At 39.6% G+C, this 19193-nt stretch overlaps 1 protein-coding gene across 7 annotated transcripts in view; it reads right to left on the minus strand.

Moving 5' to 3' along the window:
• slit1a (slit homolog 1a (Drosophila)) overlaps positions 1 to 19193 on the minus strand; it is a 93357-nt gene that overhangs the window by 61697 nt on the left and 12467 nt on the right. For all 7 annotated transcript variants that reach the window (XM_087801969.1, XM_087801967.1, XM_087801963.1 and 4 more), the window contains exon 4: positions 18556 to 18627. In XM_087801969.1, coding sequence (XP_087658095.1) covers positions 18556 to 18627 — 72 coding nt within the window. The remainder of the gene's footprint in view (positions 1 to 18555; positions 18628 to 19193) is intronic.

The following is a 19193-nucleotide window of genomic DNA, read 5'->3' on the forward strand; positions in this document are numbered from 1 at the left end:
GTCTTGTTCGGGACCCTCGCCTCACTCTGGACACGCACACACACCGATTGTTGCCTCATGATGGCAGCGGTTTAGAGTGACTTATTCACGCGATCATGACAGGATATTGCTCCACTTAACTCCAGGATCTTCACTTCCTCAGCGCTAATGCTCACAGACGAGACTTCTCCTCTGCACGTGTGTGTTCAGTCATTGACAGCCATTACACGTACCCGTCAGTCAGACGGACAGTTAACTTGAAACCATCTACACTTCATTGACTTCAGCAACGGCACAGTCGAGCTCATAAACCTCTCGTTTAACTTCCTCGTCAAGTTTATTTTTACAGCTTTTCTCGACGATGTAATAAGGAAGTAGAGCAGGATGACAACACGTTAAGTGGACGTGGTTGTAAAACGAAAACTTCACAGTCTGAAGTTCACTTTTTTCATTCTCACAGACGGGAAGATTGTTTTGCATTAGAGGAGGAAGAAAAATCTGTTTGAGAGAAATGTAATCTTAAAATTGTTCTTATCCTGTTCAGCTGTTGAACAAAAACAGACCCACGTTTACATTTTCAATGAAGTAAAAACAAGATCGACAATTAAATCAAGATCTTTTTTGATGATTAAATAATATTGACCATTTTTTAATTTTGTCCAAGTGTGAATTATTAAAGATGATGTCTCTCTCTCCGTCTCTCTCTCCGTCACTCTTTTTCTTTTCTTTTCCTTTCTTTCTCTTGTGAAATATCGTTCTCTTTCGCTCTCTCTGTCTCTCTTGTGCGCTCTTTCCCTTGTTCTCTAGTTCCTGCTCTTTTTAGCTCACTCTCTCACACTCTTTCACACTTTTTATCTCTTGTTATCTCTCTCCTTCGCTCTCTCTATCTCTTGCTCTCTGGAACTCTTTTTCAGTCGCTCTCGCTCTTGTGCTTTTTCCCTCGAACTCACTTTCCCCTTGCTCTCTCACTCCTTTACTCTCTCACAACCGTTAGCAAGCTCTTTCAATCTCTCTCTTGCTCTTTCTTTTATTTCATGCTCTGTACTCAACCTTTTACTAGCCAAAAAAATATGAAGCATCAAACTATTAAAGTTGTAGATAATGCAATAAAAAAAATCAATGTGACTACAATGAACATTTAGAAGCTTTTCTGCAAATGACCAAAGTATCCAAAACTCACCACTAGTCTTTCTCTCATTTTACCTTTTGTTGTCTAGAAAGGGAATGTTTGAAAACTCTACAACCCTACTTTTACTTTCTGCTCTTCGACACCTCTGAATGTCCTGCATTATCTCATCAACACCACCACAGTAGTGCTCCCAGATCATCCAGAGAACCAGTTCATTGATCAGCAGGATCAGTTTGTGAGGTTAAGTCTGGAAGGAAGTCTCTCTTTCAAGACCCGCTCTCCTGAGAAACGTAATGATATGTTGGGACATCCCACAGAGCCGGCACAGGAACTATGAGTCAGCGCCACACACAAGCCAGTTTACAAAAGTGAGCGCTTCCGTCAGGCCTGGACCTGCAGGGACACCGGGTCCAAATCCTCTCCCTTCGCACCACTTCCTCATATTAGGATCCATCTAAATCCTGTCTTTATCACCGTGTTGACTCTGTAGAGCTCCCTAAAGCTCCCAAGCTTCTCTCACATACGCATGTGTGTGTGTGTGTGTGTGTGTGTGTGAGTGTGTGTGTGTAATCGCTTCAGCATCAACACAGATGGAATGCAGAGTAATCTGACGAAGAGTGCAGGAACACACACCAAGACGCTCGGAAGACCGACACGTTCCTGGAAAGGCATGTGACGGCGACTTCTGCAGCCCGTCGAGCCGTAGATGGAGCGCACACTGCTGTGTGAGTGTGTGTGTGTCATAAACCGGCACTTTTCATGACGGTCTGTGGAGAGCTGCTCTCATTTCAAACATCATTTATTTATCAGTGTGTGAGACACACACACCAAGTATGACATGTATGCATGCAGCGACGGTTATTCTGATGTGCGACAGTCGACAACCTCATTTCCCCAACCCTCATGTTCTCCATCGTTGAAACGGTTGTGTGTCCAATACAGCGTGAGAAAATAACTACTCGGCGCTTTACAAAGGACTCGGGCGGAACTTTTTCAGGGAGCAAAGAAGACAGTCAACTTTGAATACTTTCTGTGGTGATAAATGTTGTGTCTGGCATCAACACAACGACACAGCAGACTGAAAAAGCACAAACAGTACATACCTCTGCCAAGGAGTTAATTCCAGATGTCTTTATGAAAATGCAGCATAAAACCTAAATCAATAAAACAACTTCCAAGATCGTTTCAACTCGCGGGAAGAAATTTTCCGATTTGTTGTGAAGACAAACTCGATCAGACAAGAGGGCGAAAAGTTTATCAGTCACATGCCAAACAAATATACATTCACTGACCAGGAAGTAGGAGTCTGTTTTGATATTGTCTTTTTTGGGGCTCAATCTATCTTAATTATCTCCTATTTTCCAACATATTCAAATTTTACTCTTATTGTTGAAAACCAAAATCTCTGTCCCTTATACTATCTTAAACACTGACATCTTCATAAGTTACAATACTAACTTCTACATTGATTTGGCCCCTGGGCCTTGAGTGTTCTATACTATATGTTTGAATGAACAACAACACTTTTTCATTAAAGTCACATAAAGGTGGATTTATTTACACACTCTGTACTACAAAGTCAAGTTTTTAACCTAGTTGTGCACATAAGCAACAACACTAACAGCTATATAAGTGAAGGACAAACCCTCAATAAAGATGGAACTATAGAAAAAGTAATAACTTTAATATACACAGTTTTTATAACCAATCGCAAAACATGAATAACTACATCAGCCAAACAAACAACGGGAAAAGAAAAAACATCATCGCAGGGTAAAAAAGAAAATATATATGAAAAAAAGATTAGCATGCACACACACTATGAACCCCATTGTCCTGGCTCCAGGCAGGAGTTTTGTTCTATTGGAATCTGACAGTGATTTATGGAGAAGGGGAGTCGCACAACATTCGGATACACACATCCACATAATGCAAGGTCACCGGCCCAAACAAAAGCACAGAGAAAGGTCAGTGAGTCGCTACAAAAGCCGCAGTGGTCCAGGGTCATCACCGCATCAGTGTGGACCGACAAATGGTTTCAGCGACGCTCCTTAACAAAATGTAAGTGTATTTTAATTGTATTTGTGTGTCAAACTCATGGCTCCAGGAGCCAAATCCGGCCAGCCAAGTCATTTTGTGTTGCTCGCCAGACAGTCAAAATCAAAGTATATTAAACTTCTTGTTGATATGGCGACATATAAACATGTAAGAATTAACATACGATAAGGGACAGAGATTATAGATTTAAAAAATAACAGGAAAACTGGAATATGTTTGGTAAAGGAGAACAGAGATATTTAAGATAAATTGAGCCTCAAATAATGAAAAGACTTTATCACAATCAAACTTCCTGTTAAGTAAATATACTCTGAATAGACGACAAAAAAATATCAGATTTAAAAGATGCTATTTGAACATATCAATATGTTTTTGTTTTCATGTGGAGAACAGGAAAAAGACTTCGTAGCGTCATACTGAGCGTCCATCTTGGCCCAACTTTCATTGTAGAAAATTCTTAAAATTGTGACTCTCTTTTCCAGAACTGATATGGGAACCGGGCGAGCATTACTACCACACGAAGAAGCGTTCGGGCCCTTCATTTGATCTAGCAGCCACGGGGGTGTGTAGCGCTGTTTGTGTGTCCATGACTGCATGTATTGATGCAGGTTCATGAAAGCCACTCCAGGGCTCCCGAAAGCCTCGGTCAGCTTGACGATTGAGGATTGGAATTTTAGAGACCAGTAGACAAAGACACTCTCCCGTTGTGTGTTTTTTAGCAAGAGAGAGAAAAACACTTGATGGATGGATGATGAAAACAGAGGTAGACTTATAATCTACTTTCTTTTTTTGATAACAACCATTCCCGTTTGTTTTTCCAACTTCCGGATAAAGTGGTAGCATTTGTGTCTTTTGATAATTATGTTTTGTTTTCTAGGCATCCCACGTTGCCCCTCCCCCTCGCTGTTGACTGACAGCTCCGCTGCCTCCTGGCCCAGCCTCTGAGCAAGGGAGTGGGCGATTGAATAGGCTAATAAATGGCGAGGGAGGGGCTGGTCACACCCCACACTTTTGTACCAGCGCTGTCACGCCTGACCCATAACCAAACACACACACAAATGCATGCACCCACACACACTTAGAGGGCTAACAATGTGTGCACATAGCCCTGTTTGTGCGCCGACGTGTCCCACACACACACACACACCTTCACATCACCTCTGGCAGGCCTGACCCTACACCAAATACCCAGGCCCCCCCCGTATCCAAGGTGACCGAACGAGGGCCCCAGCTATTGCCTAGCAACGAAGGAACAATGAGCTCCGAGGAAACGGAATGGTTTGAGCAAAAGGGCAGGCAATTCTCTGGAGATAGAGGGAGGGATGGAGGGATGGAAGTGGAGGGGACGAGGGGTGATGGGAATGATGTTAGGACACATCTTTAACCGTGACACAGGGCCTGCCTGGGAAACAAGAGTGTGCTTCTGTAACCCCTCCGATCCACGCCGTAAACTTCGCAACACTCCATTTGACTTTCTGTCCCGACTTCATAAAGAAAACAGACGGGACGAGAACGTTCCAGGGACAGAAGGAAGGAACGGGCGACGAGGAAAGTGAGCCGTCAAACATGGAGAGCCTCTTGACTGACATCATTTCACACACAAGAGTCAAACTGTCAAGACTTTCTTCTCAAGTTTAAACCACATTAACTGGGAATAAACGCTTTTATGAGTTTTCCTTCGCTCCTGCTTTTTATATCTACAAACACAGGTGTAAAGGTGATTGACGGTGAGATTGCCTAAGGGCCAAACACATCCACACTGCCAGTTCAGTCTCCATAGAAACTATTGCCGACTCTTCTATTTAAAGAAAAAAGAATGGAGTCAATAGCAGAACCCACCCAGGTAGCTGGCTCAGGTTCCGACGACTTCAACAAGGTATTTATTATAAATCCATCTTGGAGGAGGCTGCTGACTGGAAAAACATTCCAGCTACTCAGAGATGAAGTCGTTCATAAAACTGACATGTCGACTACAAAGCCAAGACATCTGACCTGAGTCGGCCACATCCCACTTTCTCCCTGACACAGTTCCAAATACTTTGGACATGGACGAGAGAATACGTTCAGGATATGAACGGTGGGTAACTAACTGGTCACATGTGTTCATTTTTTGTAACTCACATGGGTCAAACTCAAGGCTCAGTGTCCAAACATGGCCGCCAAGACATTTTATGTGGCCCTCCCAGAGGGCTGACTGAAATCCAGGTTGATTAAAGTCATTGTGGATATCAGGATCTATACAGATGCTAACGTTTAAGATATGCAACTGAGATTATTGATGTCAAAGATAGTACAGAGAATAACAATACCAAAGGGCTGCCAAGTTTCATAAAATTACATCATTACACAAGGGGCCAAAGAAAAAATTGGCCATTTTAAGCAATATAATCATACGTTTTTCATCTTTGACAGTGTTATATGAATAAAATATAGAGATTGTATTGTAAATTTCTCTGTAATTCTACATTCAAAAGCAATGATATCTGTGGTATTATAGCCTCATACATTTGTCATCTTTGACAATGCAGTACACAAAACATGGCTTAAATATTGTGTTTGAATGATCAATTTCTCAAAATGTCTCCACACAAATGTCATGATATTGTGTGAAATGGAATGGCAGTCATTGATTGTATCTCAGGGAAAGTATGGATTTATCACATCTTGCCATTTTAAAGGATCTGAAATCGATTAAGTGGCCTCTGTACGACCTTTCACAAAAAAGTCTTAGCTTACAACTTAAATCAATCTTGTTGCTTTAATGTAATCACAGAGAAATTAGAATGTTTCCTTCACGAGATCCTGGCTTGTGTTGAAGATGAATCTATAATGATTCAAGTTAAGATCTTAACTGGTGACATGTCCGACTAAATCTCGGCGCTCAATAGAGGTGTCAGCGGGAGGGGCCATAATGGTGTGTGTCTGGGCGTTCAGGATTAAAAGCCACACACATGCCAGGTCAGTCAGACATGCCAGAGACACATGTTGGGTGAAATAGCTTTTGGAAGATTATAAGGGGGCTACTGGAGGCAATTTACGGAGGCACATTTTTGGGCTCAAATTAAAGAGCATCCGACTGTTCAAACACGCTCCGGTCACATGGCCTTCCTCCCTGGATACGACTCATTCACATATTTATGACACAATGACTCTCACACAGAGGGAAGAACGCTGCTTCCTTTGGTGTTGCAGTTGATGACATTTATTTAAGCTCCTCGGTCGTAAATATCGTAACAAGAGTAGCTGGTTTGAATCATCACTCAGGCTTATTAAACACTGTTTTGAGTTCATGGGAAATGTCAATATTCAGGACCTTACAAAGGATGTAAAGTAAAGTAAAGGTTATTTGTAAAGCGCCTTTCTAAACCAGGGCCACAAAGCAACATAACAATCAAAAACATTATACAGCTAAAATACATGCTTTAAAGGCAGAGACGCAAAAGACAAGCACAAGAGTCATGGAAATTCAAAGGAAAAGCCTGCACAAATAAGAATGTCTTAAGATGTTTCTTGAAAGAGTCAGTAGACTCCATCAAACAGAGAGAGAGAGGAAGATCGTTCCAAAGCTTAGGAGCAACAGCCTGGAAGGATTTCTCTCCTCGTATGGAAGCGTGTTCAGGAAGCATCAGTAGATTCTGATCCACAGACCTCAGAGCCCGAGCAGGGGTGTAAGTCTGGATCAGATCAGTGATGTAAGGAGGAGTCTGACTAGATGAATAGATCTGAAAGTAAGAACCAGAATTTAAAGTTGGTTCTGAAAGAAACTGGAAGCCAGTGAAGAGTTTTAAGGATCGGAGAAATGCGAGTTCTTCTACTTGAGCCGGTCAGAATTATAGCTGCGGAGTTTTGTATTAACTGCAGGCGAGACAGCTCCTTCTTGTTAAGACATGAAAACAAACTGTTGCAGTAGTCCAGACGAGAAGAAACAAACACATGGATTATAAGATCCAGATCATGTTTTGACAACATTTACCCAAGTTTTGAGATTTTTCTCAGTTGAAGGAAACAGTTTCTGGTCAGTTTTCTGCAGTGTTGAACTAGAGACATGTTTTGTCAAATACAACACCCAGGTTTCTCAGGCTCAGTTTGACAGACTGACCTATGTCACCCAAGTACTGACTCAACCCTGGAACTTTATCATCAGGAGCAATAACCAGAGTTTCAGTTTCGTCCACATTTAGCTGCAAAGTGTTTTCACTCAGCCACTGTTTGATTTCTAGCAAACAATTGACTAAGCTGTTCAGCCTCTGGGGCTCAGTTGGATCAACATTTTAGTTGGTTGGATCAGATTTTACCCAGGTTACATTACAGTACAGTACAGCAAAAATAATAAACAACCCAAAACAGAACCTTGAGAGACTCCACACAACAGATAAGCTGTTTAAGACCTTTTTTTGATTGGCAGATACACTGAAATATACCAGAAAGGTATATCGAGAACCATTTTAACACAGACTCAGACAGTCCCACTTCATCTCTGTCTTCTCAGCAGGATCTGGTGATCAACTGTCAATGTGAACTCGGCAATCAGTTTCTCTTCAACTAGAACTTTAAAATAAGTCCCAAAAACCACATTACCTTGAGAAATGAGGGCTGCTTAAAGTACCATATTCTTTAAGGCGTACCGGATTTATAGTGCAATTTAATCTTCATTCATGAGGCGCAACAGATTATAAGGCACTTTAAGTGTGGTGCAGCTCCATAGTTTTACCCGGTTCGAGATCAGTAAGCACAACCAGAATTAATATAAAATGCGCACTACATTATCAGGCATTAGAAGGCACTCTCAATTTATCACATCATTTTTAGGAATTTAAGTGCAATTTATATTCTGAAAAAAACAGGAAGCAACAACAAAGAGAGCTTCAAGCTTTTCAGTCTCACCCAATTACTGCCCTTTATTTCATCTTTAGGATTTTGATCTGTTTTTACCATTTGAAATGTCATTAATAGTGATGAGGAATGTAGAAGTAAGAAAAAGAAAGAGTGACAATTTATTCAATAAAAGTATTGGATCCAGACATAAACCATCCAAAATATCGAAGTATATCAGTGACATCAGAATCGAATGGTATAATTTAACATTTCTAATGTTGATTTTTTTTTTATTGAAATGTTTTTGTTTTCTAAGCATTACATGTTTGTTTGTTTTTTATTCGTAGTATGTTAAATTCAATATAAAAAATGTTGGTATAAAAGTGTCACCAGACAATACCAACAGAGTATTGAGTGACTTGCGCAAACTCTCAGCCAATCATGTGACATGCACATGATCATGTGGAAGCACTGACCATTCATAATGGCAGATTCTAAAGTAATGCTTTTTTTTTTTTTTTAAAACCCATAAATTCTCAAAGTCAATTATTTTATCATTTTAAGTAAACAAATTTAACCTTTCCATATAAATTTTTTTTAAATTCAATAGTTAAAGGAATAATAGTTAAAAACAACATTTCAGTTTTAAGAAATGAAAGATTCAAAATTTCAATGATTAAATTCAACCATTCAATATTCTGATGCCACTGAAATACTTCCAGACAAGAACACAATCGATAAAACAACCAAAATATTGATATTATTGCAACATCAACATTTCCCGATTCATGATTTTTTCTGATAGACAGATGGACATGACCTCCTAGGTGGAGGTACTTATCTAAATAGGTTTTAAAAAGGATAAAAATATCATCATTCTGGCCACTTAGATTACTATGGAAATTTAAGATTTTTTTTCTCCAATATTAATCATCATCTCTTGCTTCCACATTTTATTTTTTCTCTACAAAATGTAAATTATATCCAGAATTGTGTGTGTGTATTTTTTTTTGTTGTAAAAAGCCATTTAAGCGACAAACATGCATTAATTTATATTTCAAACTGCCTTTCTTCTGCAAAAACATGCTGTGTTGACCTACTGCTCTCATTTTCCATGAGAAACAATCCTGTGAGCGAACGAAGCGTCCAAAAAACCCCCTCCAGCAAACCAGCTTGATCTCCACATGAAAGTTCCTGCGAGCTCATTACCGTAACCAGAGGCTCATATAGGCCTCCAGTCCGACAGACCCCCTCATAAGTCAGAGGATGGAGAAATCCACCCAGAAGAAGGAATGAAAGAAATCTGGGAGACGGGGTGACGGAGGCGGCCAGGTGTTACAGACTCAGATAAGAGCGAGGGTGGAAGTAATATGAAGAGGAATGAGGGGAAGCGATAAGGATGCCAGGACAAGTTAGTTGACAGGGAGGATGTGGGGTACAGTTAAGGGCTGTGTGCATTGATGTCAAAGAAGGGGGGCTGTTTCACCCTCAGTGAAAGCGCCTCTGTCGCCCAGGTCTTCCTCAGCTTTGAAGTGATAATAAGACTTTTGGGTAGCAGGTGTCTGTGGCTCCATCTCTGTGCTGTATAGATGAGAATAAATATTTCTTCTCTGTCTTCTCTGTCATCTCAATTTTCTATATCATCGCACCATTTATTGTCTTCGCCAACGTCTTTCCCTTTCTTTTGCCGCCTAAAGTTCACAACGTCATTCAACGACAGTCAAACAAAGACTGCATTTCCATTGACATGGAGTGTGAAGCGCTCGCTACATTACCATTAACCACCAACATCAAACTCAATCTTAAGCTGATCTTTAAAGACTTAGTTAAAACAGTATCATCAAGACATCAGAACCACAACAGAAGCCGGATGTTGTTCTGGTCACCAAAAATCTCAAAGGTGTTCTGCAACTTACCTGCGAATCTTTTTATTTTCGATCTTGCAACATCATTTATCTTGAAGGACAGATGAGTAGGAGTCCAAAAATAGTATCTGCATACGTGTGTGTTGTGTGCGAAAGAAAGTGTTGAGTTAAAACGGTTAAAATCAGACAATTTTCTGTAATTCACAAGAGAATATTTCCTTAAAAAATGCTAAAGCTAACCATGCTAGCTTTAGCTAACTTTTGTATGTATACAAGGTGACCCAAAAAACGGGATGGGTCCCTATCTCAAAGTTAATGCATTTTGGTTAAAACTATTCTATAATGTTTTTAAAAAAAATGTATCTAAACATGAGAGTCTTCAGAGTTTTCTTCTACGTTCTACAGCATGTGTTCCAGATGGTCTCCATTGAGTTCTGTTCATTTCTTGAGGCGCAGCACAAATAGTCCACAACGCCCTTTCAGACCAACATCTCCACCCTGATGGCTCCCTTGAATTCCATGACAGTCCGGGGACTTCCAAAGTACACCCTTTAAGGTACTACATAGCAGAAAGAAATCCATCAGCCAAGGTTCCTAGCTTGTGAGGTGCCCATGCACAATTAGTCTTGAGACTGATCAGCCAGTACTTTTCGAAGTACTTTTTGAGTTTATCCATCATTTGCGTCAGGGGTCTCAAACTTAATGAAGGGGCCAAAATCTGTTATCAGTGCAAGTCCAGGACCAAACTTAATTGCCTATTTACAGAAAGTCTAAAAGAAAAAAATCATTAAATCACCACAAGTCAAATAAAAAGTGGGAAAAATCTCAAACAAACACATTTTCTCTTCCTTTCTACCTTCTGTGCATCAGTTGAAATTCACTTTCAATCACAGGTTTCTTCCTCTTGTTGTTCTGCATCGATCAGACACCTTATTGATCGATGCAGAACAACAGATGTCACAAAAGTCCAGAATCAAGTGCATGCACACAAAAACAACAAATGCATCTGAGCAGGACTAGTTTGGGTGGGGTAGGTGTCTGTGCACGTGTGCAGTGGAACCAGCAGGAATCCGAATCAATTCCATCCCTGTGTAATTTCCTGCTTTACTGTAGAAAGAGGAATGAAAGACGCCCCACGCACAAAGCAACGCAGCGTATCTGACAAACAAAGACTCACAAAGAAGACATGTAACGCACAGCGTCACTCTGAGGGAATGAGATCACAGCATCATGTGGAGATGCCAGCAGGAGTGGTTTTAAAAAGCCACACAGTATTGAAAGTGTTATGAATTTAGATTGAAATTTCCTTTCTTTACTTTGTTCCATCAACCGACTCTGCTCATGTCTTTTATGACTGTAGTCTCCTGCGCAGACGACTGCCTTCTGTTCGTCCAAGAAAATAGTGAAGACCAAACAAGAGAATAGTTCATCAATCTATCCATCCCTCTACGATTCTACCCATCCATCTATCTATATTTTTACATATCCAGCAATTTATCCATCATCCCTCTATATTTCTACCCATTAATCCCTCTATATTTCTACCCATCCATCTATATTTCTACATATCCAGCCATTTATCCATCCATCCCACTATATTTCTACCCACCCTACTCTATATTTCGAACCATCCATCCCTCCATCATCCCTCCATATTTCTACCCATCCAGTCATTTATCCATCTCGCTTTCCATCCATTCAACTATTTCTACCTATCCATCAATCCAATCCTCCAGTCCATCATCCATAATTTTAGAACTAATTCAAGACCCTCTTTATCTTTAGAAATATATAAGGAAATATGGTTATTGAATTAAAATGGATAGTTATAAGACATTATACATACAAATTATATATCTTTACTATTATCATGTTAGTATCCAATTATAACTTCACACAAACTTTTATATATATATATATATATATATATATATATATATATATATATATATATATATATCAAATACTGAGATTGATCAGAACATTTGAACGTTTGTTTTAAAGCCACACTTTAGAATTGTGACTAAACTTTGAGGTTTGATCCTTAAATAAACACTGAGTTCCAGAGTAACGCGGTGCTGATTCATCTGGTCAACAGTTTCACGTTCAGCTGGAGTCTGTGGCGACTCCGAGCTGTGCTACGTATCGAAGAATGAATCTTCTCACCGCAGACAGCGGGAACACAAACACAGGGACAGACGTGAAGTCGGGGGATAGAGAGAGGAGTTCGACCAAACATTCTCCTTCAGTGGGACAAAGGGATGCGTTTTAAACCCATAATTACACACAGAGACACAACTAACAATCCCCAAATCTCTTTCCACTTATTACGACGCACTTTTCTAAAGCAACCGGATGAGATCTCCTGAGCAAAAATATTGCAGGACCGCACCTACTGATGTTTCCCTCCAGACTGTAGTCCTCTCCGAGTCAAAGTAAACAGCCGGCGTTTCAGTCTTTGTGCTTTGCTTTACTCACAACGCTGTTGTGAGGCGATGACTATAGTTCAAAAATATATCACTAAAGGCCACGCGTACATAAGAAAACTCACACCATTTGGGTTGTCACTATCAACCTTGATTTTAATCACATATATATTTAATTGTCAATGGGGTGGATGGGGGTTATTTGGGGCTATTGTTTTCATAAATTTCATATAATAAAATGTATATTTGTAATATTCTTCATATAATATACATTAAAAAAACATCATGATATAAAAGCCCGGGACTCGATGCAAAAAAGCAAAATCCAAGTAGTTTAATGTAGATGTTGACATAGACATATAACAGATGCCAGTTTTTAAGATGATATAAGGAATTATCAATTTCAATAATTGTTTTTATGATTATAATTTTTCCTATTAAATATAAACTGGAACAATTATGAAAAGATTTTGTTTACCACACCTGTGTAAATAAATTATAACATGGATTATCTCAATAAAAATGTTTGATTTATAACAATTGTTAACTGATTTGCATGCATAGGAAAAAAACAAATAAAGTAATGTTCTTACAATGTTTACATACCGAATAAATGTGTTATTGTGACAACCCTACAGTATGGACAAAGCGTCAATGAGGGAGCGCCTAATGTCCTTTAAGCTACGCAAACATGAGACTTTTATATCAGTGTATTACGCACAACTTAAACTTTCACTTTGACTTGAACGTCAAAATATGACGAGTTGGGAGTGACACCTCACTTTTCAGTGTTGTCACTTTACCTCTCGCTTGTGTGTCATTCACATGGGATTTTAATTAAATATATTTATGTTTGTGGTCCTAACATGGCAAAAGTTGAAGGGGGCAGATACTTTTTGCAACCTCCCGTAGAATAGCACTATTGTTATATTCTTTTTGTTGGTTTCAAACTCCTGTGATTTAATGTATGAATGATGTCCTAAAAATAGTATTTTTGAGAAGGAAATAAAGTTTTTTTATTACTTGAAAGTCAATTTCAAATGAGGACCCAAGTCCAGCTTCATATGATGGAAAAGTTAAGTCACATGTTTACACATGACAGACCAAAGTAGACGATACAGATCATAAATCCAGGTGAAGTTCTATTCACTTGATGATTTAAAACCATCCAGATTCCAGCCTTCCACACATCCGAGCCTGGTCACCCCGAGCGTCTGTGCAGGGACACGAGGGTTGACTTCTCTCCCAAGTGTGTGTCAGATCTAATCTGGGCTAGTCCAAGTCGGCCGTCACGAAGATAAAACTGTCAGCGCTGGCACAGATAGAAGGAAGAACTTCCTTCAGTGAAATCCCTACGTGTGTTTACTCATGACGGATCTAGACCACACTGTGATGTCTTATTCATGCTGTATCAATTCATAATGACCCGTTCCTGATGCTGCGGCACATGTGCAGACACATTCATGCAGACACACCTCACAGCTATTATGGACTTAATGTGGTGTGATTGTGCAGCTCCAGGAATAAGCAAACATGCAGACACTGGATCCACACACAGGCCTGATGTGGCTTTAAAGGGAATATTTAAGTAGCCTCAAACATCTGCTGCATTATTCATGAGGAAGGACACCGAGTTGTTAGTAAATATAAATAATAGCTTCCTCATTCAAAATTCCATCTTCTACTTTCCATTTCTCTCTTCTTCATTTGCATTTATTTATCTTTCGTATGAATTTATTCAAAATTGTTCACTTTGGCCTCGACGGGTCCACCTCAATGGTTTGGACCACATCTATTTCACAGACGGTTTGAGTCATAAAACAAACCATAAAACCCGACTTGAGCAGCTGACAAGGACATGAGCAAGACATGTGGACACAAGTGACCTGTGGAAAAGAATCCGGAGAGGTTCTCACCACCCATCAATTCATCACTGAAATAGCATCCAGGTCTCGCGTCCAAGCTTTTATTTTGAGTGGAAGTGGTGAGAAGTTGAGATCAGCACATCTGAGGTTACATTTTTTCTCAAAAATAAATAAACTGAACATGGAAGCAAGTGAGTGGGATGGGAGGTTGATCACACGTCTTGTGAAACAGCATTATTTGGAGTCCGAGTCCCAACCACAGCCTTACTGTATTCCTGGTGAACTTTCATCTAGCAACCCTAAAACAATCTTGTATGGACAGCAACAACACATTGTTGCTACCTGTCGGATAGAAGTTGATTTATTTAAGTTATTCAATTGTACATTGTGTATTTAAAGATGTTTAGCAGCAACATACACAAAAGTGAGTGAGGAAGCTTTTCAAATCACGATTGCTCGAGTTAAAGTGGAAAAGTTGCTCATCAAATAAAACAAAGGGACAAGGAATTCCGATGAAATTAGCAAAACATTGAAACTAATCTGATTACTCACACAAAATCAACAAAAAGTAAAATTCTACAAGTTCAGGGTCTGATTTAAGACAACGTTACACATCTAAAAATACCAAAAATGAATGATAGAAGCACACTTTCCTCTTTCAAACAATGGATCCTTCTCCTCAGAACAAGTGCGTGGATGAGCCGACAACTCAATAGTCTTCCACACAGACAGACTAAGGTAACTTTACACCAGCACTTTGTTAAAGCTGCTCTTTTATCTCCCGTCGTATAGAGATTGTTATCCCCGGAGTACGCCAGCCATCCACACATTAGCACACAAGGATGCAATTACAGTGTTGTGGTGCGTCTCGTTGCATCTAATTAGTGTTATTTATATTTTCCCTTTCCCTCTCTGTCGGTGCACATTTGTTACCGCTCCAGTGTTTCATAGTTAGTTTGTGGGAATGTGTTCCTAAACTCAAACAAAATTATCTGCAATTGATCTGCAGGTTGGATTACATTAGCTCAGGGGGGCACAATCTTTAAGCACTCTTAGTCGCAGGCCAAACTAATTTTATACCTTTTCTTCAACTCCAGTTCTCCTGTATTGGAATTCTCTGTATAGTTGTTGACATCCATAATCTCTCTTCCTTATTGTATATGAATCACTAGCATCTTTTTAGGTCACTATATCAACTATTTCATTTTTAGCAAACCATCTGGCGACCCTCATAAATTGACTTGGTTGGTCAGATTTGACCATGAGTTGGCCTCTAGTGGATATATATATATATATACAGTATATTAAATTCAAATTCCAGAACATTCAGCCCTGAGAATTTCTTTAAGGGCGGTTAAAATAATATTAACAACAAACAAAAAATATTGTTCCATTAAAAATGTTTTGTTCATGATGGAAAATGTGATAATAAAACAGGAAGGAACATTTGAATCATTCTACAAAGAGCTTGATATACTAAATTCAATTTAGAACATTTATTTTTAAATCATTGGAATATTTTTACAGTTTTTACATTTTAAATAAAATAAATGAATGTTAGTACACTGGTGCCATAAGACAATACCAAAAGAGTACCGAACTACCTGATCGAACACACGATCACATTACTGAGCTTGATTTAAAATTCAAAGTCCAAGTTCCAACATTTTTTAATAATAAATTCAATCATTCAATATTCTGATGGAGCTGATACACTTCCCAGAGAAAGACAAGAGTGAACTCTGAGCCTGTGCTGAAATGTGTTTGTGGCAACAACAATCACAAAACATCCAAGAACTCCCCCCCCACTCTGAGCCCAAACCAGATGCCTTTCCCCCCCTGAGGCCAGCAAAGAGACGAACCCCTCCAACATTCACCTTTCCCTCCTACCCATGGTCCTTCCTTCCTCCTGCTCTCCCACTGAGCGAGGCAGTAATTACAGACATGGATGAGTAGATTACAGATCTGAAGCAGTGGAAGTGGGATGAGGAGATGTCAGAGGTGGGTGGGGGGGCAACAGGTTGCTGATGAATGCAAGTCTATTTTCACTGTTATTGTTCACTGATGTTCGTCGTCACCGTCATCCATCACAGACAGCTTTAACCAACTCTAACTATCTCTAATCTTCTCCAATCAATTCCAATCACCTGGACTCGCCCGCTCATGCATCAGGGCCCGGATCTGTCAGGCGGTGAACGAGGCCGCAACGCGGGGGAGTGGATAATGAGGCACTTTGTCAGAACAGAAAGTATCTACCTACAGCACTTCAGTGGAATGTTGTATCCACAGACTTGATTGTTTCGAGAAGCAAGTTAAGGAATGTAAAACCTCAAATTTAAGGCTCAAGTTCAATTAGAACTTTTTTCTTTGCATTTGAAATATCATTAAGATGTCACGCATGTAACTGGCTTACAAAACAGAAACAGTCACTGGCGCTGCAGTTCCTACTGCACCACAAACAGAACTTTTTCATTGATTCCTTGATCTAGATTTGGATCAGGAGCGTCAAACACCCCATCAAACACATCTTATCACAATCCTTAGTTTAACTTTGTACTCTCTGTTCTTTCTTTCTTTTTATTTCTCTTTGTTCTTATTTTTATTTATATGAATAATTGTCTGTATTGCTGTGTCTAATTGGAAAAAAACAATTTACCTAACCTAACCTAACCTGTATAATTGTTGCCATCAATAGTCCGTTTCTTATCTTATCTTAAACACTGGCATCTCTAGAGGTCACCAACATTCATCTACTTTGATTTGAGCTAATGTATTTAAAGATGCATTCAAGTTACAGTGAAGGTAGATTAAAACCAACATTTAAAACACTGAAATGTTCCTAAATGGTCAATTTCCTCCTGTCACTTAATAATAAAACAATAAATCCAAAAATCTGTCTCATCATTAAGCTTTCCTCAAAACATGATTTAAGTCAAACAGTTTTTGAATTATTCTGCTAACAGAATAAAGTCTTATTCTATTCTTATTACTTCATCCCGTGTCCCTGGTATCTTCAGCTCGCTCTCTCACACATGCAGACCAGCACAACCTTCTTCCTTTGGGAACGAGGAATCTTTAAATTCCATTAAAGGTTGTTGGCAGGAGACGGAAGAGCTGTAACCGAACCGCATCAGATGAGAAGCAGAACCCACCGTGTAGCTCAGACACTCCGCTGAAGACTTTGACACACATGTAGAAAAAACGTCGTCTTTTCCTGCTGTTCCTAAAGTCCTCATGTTAAAGAAGCCACGGACACACATCTGTCCGTCAAACACATTTGTCCGACAAACACATCTGTCCTTCGAACACCTCCGTCGATCAAACACATCTGTCAATCAAACACCGGCTTCCTCTCACATGACACTGGATCAGGTTTGTTTACGCGACATGACTTCCTCAGCAGAACCATCGAGCTCCCCGTGGACCAGTAATGTCTGCTCCTGCTCTCCGTCTGCCAGATGGAGTCAGACAACTATTTGGCCACCTACAAGACAAGGATCTGTTGCCCTCGAGCACCGCCTTTGTCATAACGCAGGGTGACATTAGGAGATAGTTACGAGGCGTTTACAGATGGATTCAAGATGGTGTCGAACATCAAAGGCATGATAAGCAGATACTAAAACAAAGATCACAAGCTGAGAGGACAAGATGAGAGGGAAATAACTTTGAAATGTCCAAATGCTCCCTCATTTCCTGGAATCTGTGGATAGTCTTACCGGCATGACACATGTATAAAGAAAACAATAGGAGATGTGACGCCAAACTCTAATTAAATACAATCCAGAGTCAAACATTCTTCTTTCTAAAGGTGGCATCTCATTAAAATCTAAGATACTGACCAGGAATAAACACGTTAATGACTTCACACTGACTTTAGCACAACAGATGTTTAGAATACAGATGGTTACCATGACGGCACCGGTACTTTCAACAGAAGAAGATATTTGTTTATTAGTCCCATGAGGGGAAAAATACATTTAAAGAAACACCAAAAAATAGTATACTTTTTAAAAGTAGTGTTTGCATGGAAGAATCATTATTTTAAAAAATTGAATACTAAACATTTTGTGTAAAAACGTAATTTTTAAGTACATTTTTATAAAAACATTTTCAATAAAAAACAGTATAGAAAGTTGTTTATTAAAACAGTATCTATAAAAATACCTGATCTCAGCTGGCAAAGTCCCTCAAACAAATATATTTAGAATTTCTAGAATTATTGCTTTGCAAAACAAAAATGCTACCACTGAAAGGAAAAAGAAAAAAGTTGGCCAAGTTTAAGTGTTTTTCATTCTTTGGCACCATCAGCGTTTCAAAAGTAGCAGTATTGGATGAATCCTGGATGACATCTGAACCCAGCGAAGAACCTTGTGGGTTCTGACAGAAGGACACGAATCAAAGGAGCTGATTGCACTTACAGTCGAGACAGGGCCGGGTTCTTCTGAAACAGCAACTCCGGAAGCTGCTGCATTTGATTACGGTTCAGCCGTCTGCAGAGAAAACATGTGATCAACTGGTGAGTTCGTACGTGTGTCGGCCACAGAAATGCTCTTGTGTTTCAGGCTGGACGTCACATAAATATCCAGCAAAAGCAAGGCGGCAGTGAACCTGCTGGAGCGAGACAGTGTTGTTATTTATCTCTGGAATCACAATGCTCCATTGAACTGAATTTATTCCTCCGGTGACTTTCCCAGTGTAACAGAATATCATCCTCTAAACAACTGTTACCAGCCGATCTAATCTGAGATAAATATTGAGACAAGATGTTCCCAAATTAAACCAGAGGAAGCAGCGACAGGAAACAAGGTTGGCAACTGAGTAGAAAAACCTTCAAACTACTTTATGCAAATTTACCATTTTAGCTAATGAAGAACAGACTGTTGCTAATCTTTGGGAAACCACAACCAGCTCCCCTCAAATTGAGCCACATGGAGGGGAACACATGGACCTGTTTCAAGTCTCAGAGGCAGGTTATCGGAGAACGTGGACGCATAGACAGATATTTGGACGTGTGCCACACCTGAAGAACTCAGTTAAGGTGAAGGTTTGGTATGTT

The sequence above is a fragment of the Callionymus lyra genome, chromosome 11 (genome assembly GCF_982586985.1).
Source record: "Callionymus lyra chromosome 11, fCalLyr1.hap1.1, whole genome shotgun sequence".
NCBI classification, from domain to species: Eukaryota; Metazoa; Chordata; class Actinopteri; order Syngnathiformes; family Callionymidae; genus Callionymus; species Callionymus lyra.